Source organism: Pseudorasbora parva, chromosome 24 (assembly GCF_024679245.1).
Source record: "Pseudorasbora parva isolate DD20220531a chromosome 24, ASM2467924v1, whole genome shotgun sequence".
Taxonomy (NCBI): domain Eukaryota; kingdom Metazoa; phylum Chordata; class Actinopteri; order Cypriniformes; family Gobionidae; genus Pseudorasbora; species Pseudorasbora parva.
In genome coordinates this window covers 18,365,124-18,382,174 of record NC_090195.1, presented here as the reverse complement: position 1 = coordinate 18,382,174, position 17,051 = coordinate 18,365,124, and the positions used below count along the sequence as shown (strand labels likewise).

Here is a 17,051-nt window from a genome sequence, read left to right as displayed (position 1 = left end):
GTCAGCTGAAGCACATCACTTTGTTTTGGGCCATCCATGTTTGTCTTTCATACACTTTGAGTCAGTATTTAAACCCACTGAGAGGACATTTTTGTTTGAGAACAAAAGAGGAGGGAAATGCTTTAAAGGAAATTAAAAACAAACAAACAAACAGTTATTTACACACTAGAGGTCGACCGATATATCGGTTGGCCGGTATATCCGGCCGATATTTGTCATTTTTTAATAAATCGGCATCGGCCGATATCCGCGTTCAGTAGCGCCGATTTAAAGTCAGGCACTTACATGGGTAGCCGTGTTATTTGTACAGTGGAACAGCCGCTGCTGGTGCATGTGAAGGACCCCAAGCCAAAACATTTGGAAAACAGTACTAGGAGAGAAAGGTAAGGCTCAAATTCTGATAGTTCAAAGTCCTATGGCCATATAATATATTTACAATTTATTACAAGCAAGCTATTAAGTTTTGCTTCACTTAGTGAAAGAAAAAACAAATATAGTACCGTCGGGAACTGGCATAACTCTACTTCTGGCTGAAGGTTTGTTTACTTACCTTAAATAACTGTTCATATTTGAACATAAGGCAGCACTCGCATGCATTGAACAAAGTTTTTTTTAAAAAGCGTTTTGCCCACGTTTTTCTTTTATCATCGCTCTTGTTTTATTGTAAAACTGAGGAGCCAGAATGTGTATCCATCGACAGAAACATACATAAAGCATTATTGTCAAGTTACAACCCACTTTAAAGATGAGTCATCAGATGTGTGATGAACCGCAGTGCAAGTGCGTCCCGGCAACTTTTAAACGGCTCCCCGTTTGCACTGGTTTGTTTAGAACTATTGAGAGCGCCGTGACCACGCGCGCTGCCGCGAGATGAAAGCCTCTGTTATCCAACTGCTCTGGTTTTAACTGTTATGCCACACTACGTGCGGCAAAATGCAACAAAACTTGTTCAATACTTATGATCGAATGCAACGCACCGAGTGTGTGTATGTATGTGTGTGTTTGTGAGAGAGAGAGAGTGTGTGAGAGAGAGACTGTGTGTGTGTGTGTGTGTGTGTGTGTGTGTGTGTGTGTGTGTGTGTGTGTGTGTGTGTGTGTGTGTGTGTGTGTGTGTGTGTGTGTAAAGAGGCGGAGGGAGAGCTAAATGCAGCTGAACGAATATGCGTGCACCGGCGGCCGGTGTTAATTCTGTGGCGGACTGCCTCAAATTAGTCTGTTTGTGGGAAACACTGAGATAAGCAAAAATTACTGTTTCTTTGCATTTATTTAAAATGTATTTAAAAAGAAAAAATAATTCACCTCATGAATGTGCGTATGTGTGCTTCCATTAACTGTATAATGTGAATAAAAATGGATATCAGACTAATGAAGTTTAGAAATGTTTTGCATCTACTTATTATTAGTGTGACATTTTATCATACAAATGAAGGGGAAAACTTCAAAATATTGGCCAAAAAATCGGCAGCACATATCGGCCATTGGCTGACCCTGACCTCTAAATATCGGCATCGGCTATAGAAAAACCCATATCGGTCGATCTCTATTACACACCCTTAATTTTTTCAAGTTAAACACATAAATGTGAGTTTTTATTTTAAATATCCTGGCTACCGATAAATAAAGGACAACTCAGGACAAGAGAAGAGCCAGTAAGGAGGGGAGGGTATAGGAGCCATAGAGCAGACGACTGCGAAATGAGCCAGGTAGTGACCCCAAACAATGGCCCACGGTGGAGCAGATGGAGGTTGTGGCCATTGTGCCGGAACCGTTGGAAGTGTAGACCCAGGCAGAGCCAGAGTGGCTGGATGTAACCAAATGGCAAGAGTTGCCACTTGCAGTCAGGGAGGAGCTGAAAACGGAGACGTGAAATCCGAAACGTTCTGCTTCTCGTAGTGACACTTATGCTGTGTTTGCATACTTTATCACAGCTCAAGTGAAATAAATTCAATATTTGTCAAATACACTGATGTTTCAGAGACATTTTCATTCAATACTTAATGTACTGCTTAATACAGCGTCTGTTTGAACATGAGCCCATACTATTTAAATATCAATGTAGTGCCTTGTGCAAATCAATAGCTACAGACCTCCAAACTTTGTGTGGACTTGAGATTAGCTCAAGAACAGTGTGTAGTGAGTGTGAGTGTGGACTCTAGAGCAGTTGAGACGTGATCTCTGGAGTGACGAATCATGCTTCTCTGTCTGGCAATTCAATGGGCGAGTCTAGGTTTGGCGGTTGCCAGGAGAACGATACTTGCCTGACTGCATTGTGCCAAGTGTAAAGTTCGGTGGAAGGGGTATAATGTGTGTGGTTGTTTTTCAGTGGCTGGGCTTGGCCCCTTAGTTCCAGTGAAAGGAACTCTTAATTCTTCAGCATGCCAAGATATTTTGGACAATTTCATGCTCCCAACTTTGTGGGAAAAGTTTGGGGATGGTCCCTTCCTGTTCCAACATGACTGCGCACCAGTGCACAAAGCAGTGTCCATAAAGACATGAATGAGTACGTTTGGTGTGGTGGAACTTGACTGGGTCTTGACCTCAGCCCGATTAGAGCGGAGACTGCGAGCCAGGCCTTCTCGTTCAACATCAGTTTCTGACCTCACAAATGGGCTTCTAGAAGAATGGCCAAAAATTCCTATAAACACACTGCTAAACCTTGTGAAAAGCCTAAACAGAGTTGACGCTGTTAAAGCCAACTCCATTATTAAATCTACGGATTAAGAATGGGATGTCATTAAAGTTCATGTGTAAAGGCCCAAAACGTTTGTCACTTTAGTTAATATAGTCACCTTTATTCTATTGTTTAAAAAAAAATCCCCTTTTTGTATTACACAGAAGAAAGGAAGACTGAAATAATATAAGGGTGTGTTGGTGAAATATCAATTTAAAAAAATGTCTTTAATTTACAATAGTGTTAAAACGAAAGAAACACAAATTTGTGTACACTTTCCATACACTCTTTCAAGTTTACCTATACATACACTGTAAAAAAATATTGTTGGTTTAACTTAAAAAAGTAAGTAACCTGGTTGCCTTAAAATTTTATTGAAATAAAAAAAATGAGTTGATACAATGAAGGAAATTAGTTTAATAAATAAAAACTCAACATATTATTGTATCTGAACCACATAAAACATTTGACAAATCTTAAAAATAACAAAATAAATAAATAAAACACACAATTACCCAATATGCTTACAAAATCTTTTAATAATATTTGAATAAAGGTTGTCAATTCTTAAAAATGTTCATTGTATTAACTTTCAATTGAACTCAAAATTTTAAGGCAACCAGGTTACTTATTTTTTAAATAATTTTTACAGTGTACAATTTACCCTACTGTGATATACTTTGATATTTTCTTTTAAGCTTGTCTTGAAGACATAAGCAGCCTTGGTGATCAACAAAAAACAGCATTTCTTCATATTAATTGTGATTTTATGTTTGTGCTTTGCAAAGGAATTTGTGTGTCACTGTGTAACGTGCAATGCTGTGTTTTTTCTCATCTTCCATCATGCATTGTCTCCATTGTGTAGACTTCTTGAAAATAGTGCAATCCTGGATCAGTACGAACGGGCTTCAATGAAATATGAAAATGTGGACTGGAGATATACACCAGCATGATAATAACATGGACATTTTAAAGACAAATTTATCAAAACAACCTGCAGATGTAAAGGAGGACGTGGATTCAGTAACAAAGGAAGTGACTGTGATGAAATCGCTTTAACGTGCATCTCCTAATTTAGGCATTACCATTCGTTTTTTAAGGTTACTTATTTAGGATTGCAGAACATTACATGAAAGTGTGTTCATTTACATGGAATAAATGTGAATCAGTGCTTTCAGGGCTGTTGTAGTGCATGCATTTTACTGTCATGTGTTGCCACCAAACGTCTTTATATTTGTTGAAATGCTTTTAAGACATTGGATATTTGTGACTTTCAGCAAACACTTTATATCCACATATTTGTCTGAATCTTCATAGACACTTTAATGTTAAGATTTGCATGCGTATTTTCTTTATCATTTTAAATTGAATGACTGTGCATTTAGGTACAGTTTAAACCCAAGACTAATTTATTGATGATAGGTTTAATTACAAAATATACATATATAATTATTTAACAAATAGAATGACACTAAGCCCTTCCCCTCCCCCATAGTTTACTTACTAACTGCATGCTAAAATCATCAAATTTATAAGAGTCCATCTATGATTAAATTAAACTGTGGAATATTTCCTTTACATAAATATTTTTTTTTATATACAGCTTTATTTGCTGATGTTTAGGACAAATGCAGGATGACAGTAAGTTAACATTTGCTACATTTTAGTAGCACTCAAACTTTGTATGTTAACCGTGTTCAAACTTTTGTAGATGCAGAATCACCAATACGAGCTTTGTCCAGGAACAATAAACTTATTATAATGTCATTATTATATAGAAATTATAAATCTTAAGTTTATTTTTCATGCTTTTGCTTTGTGTGATCCATAAACCTGCAGTGAATATCAGATGTGATATCAAAAGAACATTACAAAACCCCAAATGCAACATCTCTTTCCATTTCTTTCTCTCTTTCACACACACACACACACACACACGCACGCACGCACGCACACACACACACACACACACACGTTGGGTTTTCATGTTTTATGGGGACTTTCCATACCCTTACACAAAATAACTTAATTCAAGTGTGCAATTGGTACACTTTTTTTAAAGCTAAAAATAAGACTTTTTCTTTTATGTACTTCTCAGAAATATACTTAAAATTACGCTTCAGTATTTTTAATCACCGCACTAATTAAAATGAATTGTGAGCATTTCTGTCTGTCTGCCATTGTCATTACATTTTTGTTTTAGAATTTAAACTAAATAAACAAAAGAAAATAAATGCTATTGAGGAATGAATGAATTTACATTATGGGTGAATTTCCACTTTCTTATTATGTAGAAAAATGGCATCTGAAGTGGAAGGCACAAAGGTTTGTTTCAACTTTTTACTTCTATAAATGTTGATGTCAGTATATACTTTCATGCTTTATGTTTACTTGTTTGAAATGGCATTTTATGTGTGGCATACAAAATGTTCATTGTATACAAATTAATAGGCCTGCAGCCTCACTATGATGTGCTTTAAAGGTGCAGTGTGTAGTATTTATGAGGATCTATTGACAGAAATGAAATATAATATACATAACTATGTTTTCAGGGGTGTATAAAGACCTGTCATAATGAATTATGTGTTTATTACCTTAGAATGAGCCACTTCTATCTACATACACCACGGGTCCCCTAACAGTGAAGTCACCATTTTGTACCGCCATGTTTCTACAGTAGCCCTAAATGGACAAACTGCTCTACAGAACGCTAGCTACTCTCTGCTGTCCCGCACGACAACATCTTTGTCCTGTGTCAGCCACCGTAGCTTCACCATGTGCTTTAAAGCGTTAGTACAACCAAAAATGAAAATTCTGTCATTGTTTACTCTCCCTCAAGTTGTTCCAAACCTGTATGAATTTCTTTCTCCTGCTGAACACAAAGGAGGATATTTGGAAGAATGTTTGTATATAAGCAGATTTTGAGCCCCTTTGACTACCATAGTATTTTTTTCCCTACTATGGTAGTCAATGGTGCCCAAGATCTGCTTATTCATACAGAAAATTCATACAGGTTTGGAACAACTTACCAGCAGCCATATACCATACACCCTGTAGTTTCCCACTGAAGCTAAGCAGGGCTGAGCCTGGTCAGTACCTGGATGGGAGACCAACTGGGAAAACCAGGTAGCTGCTGGTAGAGGTGTTAGTAAGGCCAGCAGGGGGTGCTCACCCTCTGGTCTGTGTGGGTCATAACACCCCAGTATAGTGATGGGGACACTAAACTGTCAAAGAGCACCGTCCTTCGGATGAGACGTTAAACCGAGGGACTCTCTATAATCATTAAAAATCCCATGGCACTTCTCGTAAAGAGTAGGGGTGTAACCCCGGTGTCCTGGCCAAATTCCCTCAAATGGCCCTTACCAATCATGGCCTCCTAATAATCCCCATCCACTGAATTGGCTCTATCACCCTCTCTCCTCTCCACCTATCGCTGGTGGGTGGTGAGCGCACTGGCGCCGTTGTACTGTGGCTGCCATCGCATCCTCCAAGTGGATGCTGCACACTGCTGGTGGACGAGGAGAGAGCCCTGTCATGAGTGCGAAGCGCTTTGGGTGTACAGTACATACGAAAGCCCTATATAAATACCTCATTCATTCATTCATTCATTCATTCATTCAACTTGAGGGAGAGTAAATGATGACAGAATTTTTGGTGTGAACTAACCCTTTAAAAGGGAGGGGTGAGCAATGAGCGTTTGCAATTCGCAACCCTACCACTAGATGCCGCTCAAATTTACACAGTGCACCTTTAAATACAGTAAGAAACTGTTTTTAACATTGAAGATAATAAGACCTTTTTCTTGAGCATCAAATCAACAAAGACTGGCGTAATGATGCTGAAAATTTCCATCACAGGAATAAATTGCATTTTAAATCATATTTAAAAGAATTATTTTAAATTGCAATTACTGTTTTACTGTATTTTTGATCAAATGAATACAGCCTTGGTCAGAATGAGATACTTTTCCAAAAATACTGAAAAATGATACCAACCCCAATCAACGGTAGTGTACAGATTCTTTTAAACATGAATATGGGATGTGAATGATCTGAAGTTTAATAGAATGTTAATTTCTTTACAGGCTATTACATCATATCCTAGACCTCTCTTTACTGACATCTTGTGGAAGCAGCCTCAAAGAACTCGAAGGGGTGACACGTTTTTAGAATTTGATGGGGATAATCTTGACAGCAACTTGTGTTCTAAAAGTAGCTGATACAGTGAAACTCTTGGGGACTAAAATAATTTTTCAGACACTGGACTGAAACTGAATATACAAAACTGATGTACATTTTTCATTCAGTGGAATATGAATCAGACATGTTTTTGTTTCCTCTGATTTGATGATTGTAATGCTCAGATTATTTTTCAATACAAACTGTAATGTCCTGAGTAGGTGCATAACCTTTTTACTTTGCAGAAAGCATAGATGAAGACCTTTAAAATATTGTCAAACCATACGGTACGATACTTGAACCAACTGATAAACAGGTAGTTTGTAATCCTCCTGGTCAGGGGTGATTTTACTGTGACTATTGCCTAGTTAGATGTATCTGACTAGCATCTCAGAAGTTTAAACACAAGACTTGTTCTCTTGTTCAACATCAATTTATGGTCATGTCTATGCATACAGTAAAATGTAAGTGTGCCGAGTAAGATTTTCAAAGAATTGGTATCAAGTTGCTTACTGATAAGAAATGCCAGAATATTTCCCCTTAATAAATCTATTAATTTGACACAACATATTTAGTTAATATATTCGCCTGATGCTGGACAGATTGTTTTGAATAAAGTGAAACAAACACATTCTTTTGGACAAACTTTATTATGAATGGCTGAATTTATTATGTGTGGCTGAATCATCTATTTAGTTGATTTTATATCTTAGTAACACTATAAAGAGGTTTTTAGAAAGGAGGTTTGAGGCATGTGTTAAGATAGTTGTGATATATACACTGATTACAACAAATAATACTATTTGATATAACATGAATAAACGATTTATTCACTTTAATCCACCCCCCCCCCCCCCCAAAAAAAAGTAATTGAGACAAATAATGTTCCACAAACCTTATAATGTTGTTATAGTTGTATTTCAGTATTTCCAATATACTTTATAAACTTTCAAATGTTCAGATTATGTTATAAAACTTCTCTAGTCTTGTCTTGTTTTTCTATTTAAAAAGATATGAAATTTTGACCAAATGGTGAATTAAGGGTGATTGTGAAACAAGGTTGGGTTAATATTCTCGCCTAATGAGTGAAAGTAAAAACTTTTATGCTGAGTCTTAGCATTGAGACAACATAATCAAAATTGGATGCCCTCATTGGTGTGACATCATGTCAAAGTCAAAGTCAAATTTATTTCTATAGCACATTTACAGATGGCTGAGCCACACCAAAGTGCTTCACAATAAAGTGCTAAGTGCAATAAGCAAAGCAAGGCAAAGAAGAAAAATAATAGTTATAATATATAAAACGAAAAATGAAAAGCGCGACAATGCAATAAGTGCAGGAGTTAAAATAATGTAAAAGAACATTAGAAAAGTAGACAAGGGTCACTATACTGGCCCTTAAAAAGAGACACTAATCAAATGCTAGAGAAAAGAGGTGAGTTTTCAAAAGAGACTTAAAAATGTTTATAGACTGTGCTGCACGGATGTTGAGGGGGAGGCAGTTCCAGAGTCTGGGGGCTGCTACTGCAAAGGCTCTGTCCCCCTTGGTTTTTATTCTGGTTCTGGGCACTTCCAACAGCAGTAGGTCAGCTGACCGTAGTGCTCTGGATGGGATGGGGTGGTGGAGAAGCTCAGAAAGATATGTGGGCGCCAATCCATGTAGGGATTTATAGACTGTCAGTAGCAGTTTAAAATCAATGCGGAAGCGGATGGGTAGCTAGTGAAGCGATGCGAGGACCGGGGTGATATGTGCAAGCTTTTTTGTACAAGTGAGGAGTCGAGCGGCTGAGTTCTGAACAGGCGGCGGAGCTGGGAAAGGTCAATGCCAGAGTATAGAGAGTTGCAATAGTCCAGTTGACATGTAATGAATGCATGGATAACTCTCTAGATCACTCTGGGGCAGATAGGCTTTAGTCTTAGCTATAGTTCTTAAGTGATAAAAGCTTTTCCTGACTACTGCACTGACCTGCTGCTCAAACTTAAACGCACTGTCAAAGATCACCCCCAGATTTCTGACAGAGGGCCTGACGTTAGAGGCTAGAGGGCCCAGGGCATCAGTTGAGAAGGCCGGGGAAGTTTTGCCAAAAATAATTATTTCTGTCTTACCCGCATTGAGGTTGAGGAAGTTTGAATCCATCCAAACCTTTATGTCGGACAAACAGTCAAGCAAAGAATCATGTAGGTGGGCGGAGCATACATCAAACAGGTAGTTAATGCATTAAAGTCCTCATGAAATCAAAATTGACCATATTTACTTCTTTAGCACATATTAAAGGTCTTAGAGTGAACAATTAATCCATGCAAGTTAATACACAGGAAAAAAAAATAGTTTGTCACGGTAACAATCTTTAATCAAAATCTGAAAAGTAACTTCCGGACTGGAAACGCCGTTCCTTCTCAGATGACAGCTCTTGGTTTGAAAGTGCTTCACCACTCCCCTCCAAACGTTGAGCGGGGGAGAGGATGGAGAGGAGGAGCGCTGTGGTAAAACCCGGCCATCTATTCAATGTTCCGGTTCACTTGAAAATATGTCACAGCACTGAAGAAAACGTATGTGCTACTTCCGGTTCATTGGGACTTTAAGTGAGAAAAATGACTGTGGCGGTGTCCGAAATCTCATACTCTCTTATGTACTTATTTTAAATAAGTAATTACTTCACAGTCACTAAAAGAGTATGTTCTATATATGAATGTGTATGAATGTAACTACTCAATTAGCAATCAGGTAGTGACTTCAACTAATAATTTGGCAGGAATCGAAATTTGGCATAACAACGGACGTACATTCGCCATATTGTCGTTATTTGACCTACCACACTGTAAAAAATATTGTTGGTTTAACTTAAAAAAAGTTAATAACCTGGTTGCCTTAAAATTTTGAGTTTATTGAAATTAAAAATTTGAGTTGATACAATGAAGCAAATTGGTTTAATAAATAGAAACTCAAAATATAATTGTATCTGAACCAAATTTTATAAATCATTAAAATAGCACAATTTGGCATGTTTCACTGCGGCATCACAAATAAAACACACAATTACCCAATATGCTTCTTTTAAAAAATACAATATTTGAATAATATTTGAATAAAGGTTGTCAATTCTTAAAAATGTAAATTTTATTAACTCAAAAGTTTAATTTCAATGAACTTGGCAAACTTTTTTTATCTATATTTTTTTACAGTGCAGTGTCATGTCACTTCACTGTCAATTAAAAAATCCTTGCAGTGGCCTCATGGGATAGTAAAGAATCCATACACTGTAAAAAATTATTTAGAAAAAAAGTTACCTGGTGGCCTTAAAATTTTGAGTTCATTGAAATTGAAATTTTGAGTTAATACAATGAACATTTTTTGAGATTCGACAACCTTTGATTTTTTTAAGCATATTGGGTAATTGTGTGTTATTTATTTCTGATGATGCTGTGAAACATGTCAAATAGTGCTATTTTCATGATTTATCAAATTTTTTATGTGGTTCAGATACAAAAATATTTTGAGTTTCTATTTATTAAACAAATTTCCTTCATTATATCAACTCAAATTTTTACTTTCAATAAACTCACAATTTTAAGGCAACCAGGTTAAACCAACAAAAAACAAAAAACATTTTTTACAGTGTATGCACACTTCATATCTCACCGGAAGAAGTAGGTTATAAGCTGTACTTTTTTACAAATTCTTTTGTGAGTACTGTGAATTCAGACATACTTCTTTTGTCACATACTGTTTTTCGCCTATACTATGGAAGTATGTGATTTCAGATGCAGCCATATAAGCTTTTGCTAGGTGTCATAATAAGGTCATACAATTGTCTTAATAACTATTTTACACAAACCTTTAATGGAAACATGAATATGATGTTTGGACCTGAACGTTTTTTATGTTTGTTTGTTTGTTTGTTTGTTTGTTTGTTTGTTTGTTTGTTTGTTTGTTCGTTTTTGTTTTGTTTTTGTTTTGTTTTTTACCTGTTTTCAATTACTTTTGGACTTCAAGCCTTCTTTTACCTCAATTATGTGTCGTATGCTACTGTATGAATTGGGTATTTATAAACATTGAGAAATAAAGTTGAACAGAAATAAACATGGATTCTTAATAATGAACAGAAAAGGAAAATCTTGCATATGAAATTAGATCAAAGTATTGTGTAATAAATATGCTTACACTATAAGATGTGCCATCCCAATCACCCAAAGATTGTGTCCCAATCACCCATGTGTTCCCAAAAAGGGGTTTTGGCTCAATTTACATAAAAGGCTATGTCACACATCCCTTCATTACGATATAAACTTGTTTTCTGTTCAAATGGATAGGAAACATCAGTAGGCCTATTCCAGAAATGTGTTGTGTGTTGGGCTGATGTGTTTTATTTATGGCAAGAAGCCCTGGGTTTTATTTTGGTTACAATAATGTAATTTCAGGTGTGGTTTCTAGAATTTTAAAATGCAGCATTTTGAAATATTGTATAATGTCCTTGTATGTGGACATTATATTTTAGTGAATTTCTCTGACACCATGTCACCATTTTAAGTCTGGATGTCATGTAAAGAGCACATTCAGGGCTTCCCAGAGATACCATTTGTTTTGAGGTTTCACCAGAACAACAACAACTCCTTGGTCTTCAAAAACGACTGAATGATAACATTTTGCACTCTTATGGAAATATGGTAATATTTTGAAATTATATTTTAAATCTGACTAATTTTCAAATTGTTTGTTATAAATCAACATCTCATGAAAATGTTATGGGGTTTCTAATCAAAATAGAACTTTCTGTTACAAAACAGGTCATTGATTTCATACATGTCCCACATCTTTATCAGGCATTTTTGGGAGACATGTGGGAGACATATAAAATATTAGATATTATTATGAAAATGTTGTACACTATTAATAATTTTGCAAATTGGATATAGATGCATTGCATTGAATGGGAAAACCCATGTATGGCCATTTTACTGCATAAAAATGGTATATCAATGCATTCCATTATATCTTTTATAACATACAGTTGAGAATCATCTTTAAACAAAGTTTGTTAAATAAAATAAAAAAGATTGGTGAATGAAAACAAATCCCTTTTTGCCTATAGTTGTCATTTTATTTTATTTTTAAATAAAAAATACATAGCACAACATAAAATATAATTATAATATATAATTTATAAATATTAATAATGACATGAAGGAAATGGTCTTGGGGGTAGTGTTGCAGTTAAATATTTAGCCGCCTACTAGCATGATACTGAAGTGGACAGCTCCGAATATAATGTCACGTGTTGTCATCTCTAGACTACTGTATTTACGACCCCTACAGTATGTGATGAAATCATAGACCGTAAAAAAATCATGAGACTGAAATGAAGAGACGCCTCTTCACGTGAATTGGTACTTTTATTTTGAAAAATAAAACAGAAACCGTGAAGCCAAGGACTATGCCATCCAACTCAAGTAAACGTAAAAGAGACACGTGAAAGCCAGCATTAAAACATGTTAAAGTGATTCACGGTATATCGTTTAGAATAACAACATACACAGGCCATTTATAATCGAATCATGATGTATTATTTCTTTAGAAACGGAAGGACGATGAACCGTGTGCAGCACATATTAAAGCGTGTGTGTGTCAGACTGCCACAACAGATACCAGCTTTGCAGACACAAACGAATCTATGTGCTGGGTCAATCTGGACACTTTATCACACTCGCTCGGTTTATACTGGAGTTCGTTTCTGTAGTAAGAGCGATAGACAGAAGGACACTGACCATGTGTCAGTTTCCAGAAGTGCATACACACCTCCAAGCCCGTCTGCAGCACAGAAAGGTACGTGCATTACAGAAAAGTACCACAGTAACCATCGTTTCCGTCACAATACCTTAGTAGTGGTTAGAGTTGCTATTGCCAACCACTGTGACTAGAAAAAGTAGCCTATAATAAAGCAAAGATTCTCAAAGCTAGTTTTTAAAGAAATCCCAGCTATAAATCTAATTACAGTAAATGTTATATTTTGACAGGAATTATATAACATTGATGATTTGTATTTGGAATTTAGTGTTAGGATTCATTATAGCTAGTGAGTGAGTAAGCACCTGTCTTATTCTATTTGTCTTTTCTCAACAGTCAAACAAGCTGGCAAAGATTTCACTTATTTGATTGTGGTGCTCATTGGACTCGGTGTAACAGGTGATATGTTTGATTTGATATAAATCAAGGCTGGATTGTGGTCCGTCATGCCTCAGGCCCTCAGACCAGCAGGGGCCCGGGAAGACCATCGGAGCTCTGCACCAAAATTGCCGAAATTCTATGTAGCCTACACTCCTAGGCCAAAAGAATGGTTATTACTTCTAGGTCAAGCTAAAAATGGCAAAATATTTAGTAGTCATTTAATGGTAAGGAAATTAGCAAGAATGTTAAGTAACTTGCCATGGCTTTCCCTTTTGTTTTCTTTAAAAGTTTAGGCTGTGTTGGTAAACTTGCAGACAACTTTTTAAAGGAAGAAGAGTCCACTCAATGTTAATTGCTTCAAATAGTATTTGAAAAAATGTTTCCCAGTGAGTTTGAGTTTATTGTGCAACAGAATATTTACTAGGGTTCAAATCTGGTCTCTGACTAAGGCATGAGCCTAATGGACTTGTTCTCAAGCTACTTCTTGATGAAAAATAACATTCCTCTTTAAATTTTCATTTGTGACCCTGGAAGACAAAACAAGTCATACGGGTAAATTGTTTGAAATTAAGATTTATTCATCATCTGAAAGCTGATGTATAAGACAATATTTGGCTGAGATACAACTATTTGAAAATCTGGAATCTGAAGGCGCAAAAAAATCTAAATATTGAGAAAATTGCCTTTAAAGTTTTCCAAATGAAGTCCTTAGCAATGCATATTACTAATCATAATAATACTTTTTATATATATGGTAGGAAATTTACAAAATATCTTCATGTAACATGATTTTAATATCCTAATGATTTTTGGTATAAAAGCAAAATCAATAGTTCTGACTAATACAATGTGTTGTTGGCTATAGCCACAAGTATACCTGTGCCACTTATGACTGGTTTTGTGGTATAGGGTCACGTTTGTAGGAAGCAAGCTATTCTGCAATATTCTCCTGTTCTCCAAAGCATTAAATGACTGCTCACAGTGAAGTAGCTCACCAATATGAACAGCTAAAAAGGCTCTCCACACAATGACTCCTCTTTCTCCATACTTCACTACAGCAGAGCTGCATTTATTATATTTCTCATCAGATTTTCGAAGGCACCACTCTGGAGAATCGCCATGCAACTCATGTTTTATTGTGATTCATCTCTCCACACACATCTTCCCATATTCTGCCAAAAACTTTGTTCTGTCTTTGATGGTTTTCTGTAGCCTGAGAAGCCAGACCCACATCAAGATGTTTGGTCTGGAAACTCACCATTGACAGGGCTCAATCCGAGAGGCGGGATGAACGGTTGTCTTTCAAACTCCCTCTGCACGCGATAGGATAGAGCTACCAGTGCTACAACTAACCAGAGCAACGAAGCAACGAAGGTGAAGCAGAGCTTGTTGACAGATTAAACATTCGCCGTATCCAATCGGCAAAACTCCGAACACATCTTCCCTTTTTAAGAATGACTTCAGTGCCGATTCTTTGTTCTTTTCTCAGATAAAAGCTTAACTCCACGTCTTTCAGAGTCGCGGTCAAAGCTGATTCGAATGACCGCCATTCGCCAGCTTCTGTGTTTACTTGAAGCACACAAACGCAACTCTGGTGTCATTAAGTTAAGCCCCGCCCACCAACTCTATACACGATGTGATTTGACCGTCAAGAGTTTGGCGTTTACAGCTCAGATGGGTATTGAGAGTTGCTAGACGACACTCGCGGGCAGATTAGATTTGCTGCCGCTAGGGTGCGCTAGATTTCTAGGCTAGGTTTTTTTGAAACACCAAAGGCTTTTTAAAGTTGTGCATTTCCTTAAATTTTGCTCTTTTCCTGACCAATAACTTGTGGTTTAGACAATTAAAAGCTTAGTGTTTACCATTTTGGGTTTGGCCCTTTTTTTCCTAGGAGTGTGTGTGTCTAATATTAATTTTATTTTAGCCTTATTTCAATTACCAAAAACTATTTTTATATAGTTTTACACTGCTCTAAAGATGTTTGCCCGGGGCCTCATGTGACCACGATCTGGCTCTGATTCAAACATCTAGCCTGATACCATTATAATCAAATATCAATTAAAGATCCCCTGCTCTGACATTTCCATACATGTGTACATGTTCAACGGTATAATACATGACATGATTGTCATTCTTATTAGGTGGACTGCTGTATGTCGTTTTTCAAGAGCTGTTTTCCTCTTCAAGTCCAAGCAAAATTTATGGAAAAGCTTTTGAGAAGTGCAGATCTCACCCAGAGGTCAGAAAATGGTGATTTATTTATGCACTACAAAGATAAACACACCAAATATGTTAAATGCATGAATAAATCAGGTATTTGCTTTATGAAAAGGTAATCGGAGCTTTTGGAGAGCCCATCAAAGGCTTTGGGGAGACCAGTCGGCGTGGCAGAAGGCAACAAGTCAGGTGAAAGTTTAATATCAATAAATAAATAAACCCTTTTTTACATCTCACTTATGCTTTTCAAAAAAAAATATTTAGCCATGTAGAGTACATGAAGAATGGAAGCAAGTACATGCGGCTGAAATTTTACATTGAAGGATCTGAACCAGGATTACGGGGGACTGTTCATTCAGAATCTAAGGAGGTACAATGCATCTCAGTGGAAAAAAGAATTGTTAGTTTTGTGCAAAAATGGTGTTGATAAATGTATAACAACCTGCTTTCAACCTGCTTTGACAGAATCCTGAGACTGGAAAGTATGAATTCCGGTATATCTTTGTGGACATTGACACGTATCCCAAGAGGACAGTCGTCATTGAAGACAACAGATCAAATGAGTTTTAACAGTGTTGAACACATATTAGGAATTTCAATGGCAGACATTCATTAAAAAACTCTGAACCTGCATTTATGTCGCTACTCGGATTAATCATGCTTGGATTTGGCATGCTTGAGTTTTGTTGCGTTGATCATCACAAGTTTTTTTACACTAATGGAAGTGGGTGATCATCTTTAGATATTTGGACATGGGAGTCGTTGTACTAAAAACATCTTGTATTTTGTACAAGGATTTGCACAAATTGTTTTATATAATATGTGGTTTGAAATAAATAAAATTAATTTAGAAGAGTGTTTTTTTTTAATTCATGTGACTTTAATAGAGGTAAATAAAGCAATTTGATACCTTTATTGTAAATGGTCTGTTCGTCCTTTTCCTGAATTGTTGAAAGCATTTAAAATATAAATGAATCTATCCTTTTTCTTGATTTAGAATTTTCTGAAATTTATTAAGGTTTTCTATTGTCACTGTTTTATATAACAGAGGAATATCAACAAACATTTAGCTGACACATTTGTACACATACGTTCTATAATAAGAATAAGAATAATTTGTTACATTTATATAGTGCTTTTCTAGGCACTAAAAGCGTTTAACATATAGAAGGGGGGAATATCCTCAACCACCACAAGTGTGCAGCATCCACGTGAAAAATGCGACGGCAGCCATATTGTGCCAGAACGCTCTCCACACACCAGCTGATTGGTGGAGAGGAGACCGAGCAATGAAGCCAATCAGTATATGAGAATGATTAGGCCATGATGGATAGAGGCCAATTACATCCCTATTCTTTATCAAAGGTCATCCTGGGATTTTTAATGACCAAAGAGAGTTGGGACCTCAGTTTAACACTCATCTGAAGGATGGATATTATATATATATATATATATATATATATATATATATATATATATATATATATATATATATATATATATATATATATATATATATATATATAGGGGTGTAACATTAGGCAAATCACAATAAAAGAAAAATGCAACAATATGTATTGTGGATAGTGACAATATATATTGTGTATAGTTCACCCAACAAATAAATTACTGTGTGAGAAAGAAAGAAAATAATTTTTTACAGAGTTTTAATGTTGAATAATGTATATAATAATGCACTGAGGGAATATTTGTGAGTGCTAATAATGCAAAATGTGTTACATTATTTTAAATATGGCTAGTGTTTAAAATAATTCTGTATTTTCAGCATCAGAATCATGATTTTTTTTATTCTGGTGTCACC

General features: G+C 36.1%; 2 protein-coding genes across 2 annotated transcripts in view; both read left to right on the top strand.

Moving 5' to 3' along the window:
- Positions 1-3,848, top strand: part of neto1l (neuropilin (NRP) and tolloid (TLL)-like 1, like) — a 142,926-nt gene extending 139,078 nt beyond the window's left edge. Inside the window, exon 11 of the mRNA XM_067434919.1 lies at positions 3,537-3,848. The gene's annotated coding sequence lies outside the window, so the exon portion shown is untranslated. The remainder of the gene's footprint in view (positions 1-3,536) is intronic.
- Positions 3,849-12,264: 8,416 nt separating this feature from the next.
- On the top strand, positions 12,265-16,090 carry timm21 (translocase of inner mitochondrial membrane 21). The gene is made up of 6 exons (XM_067434542.1): positions 12,265-12,670; positions 12,968-13,030; positions 15,154-15,251; positions 15,345-15,418; positions 15,494-15,599; positions 15,695-16,090. Exons 1-6 carry the CDS (start codon positions 12,403-12,405, stop codon positions 15,797-15,799), a joined length of 714 nt encoding a protein of 237 aa, XP_067290643.1. The 5' UTR covers positions 12,265-12,402; the 3' UTR covers positions 15,800-16,090.
- Positions 16,091-17,051: the final 961 nt, after the last annotated feature.

Coding starts and splice junctions, on each gene's coding strand:
- timm21 (XM_067434542.1), top strand. CDS start 12,403: ATGATGTATTATTTCTTTAGAAACGGAAGGACGATGAACCGTGTGCAG. Junction 12,671..12,967: donor CCCGTCTGCAGCACAGAAAG/GTACGTGCATTA, acceptor TTTTCTCAACAG/TCAAACAAGCTGGCAAAGAT. Junction 15,419..15,493: donor GGCAGAAGGCAACAAGTCAG/GTGAAAGTTTAA, acceptor AAAAATATTTAG/CCATGTAGAGTACATGAAGA.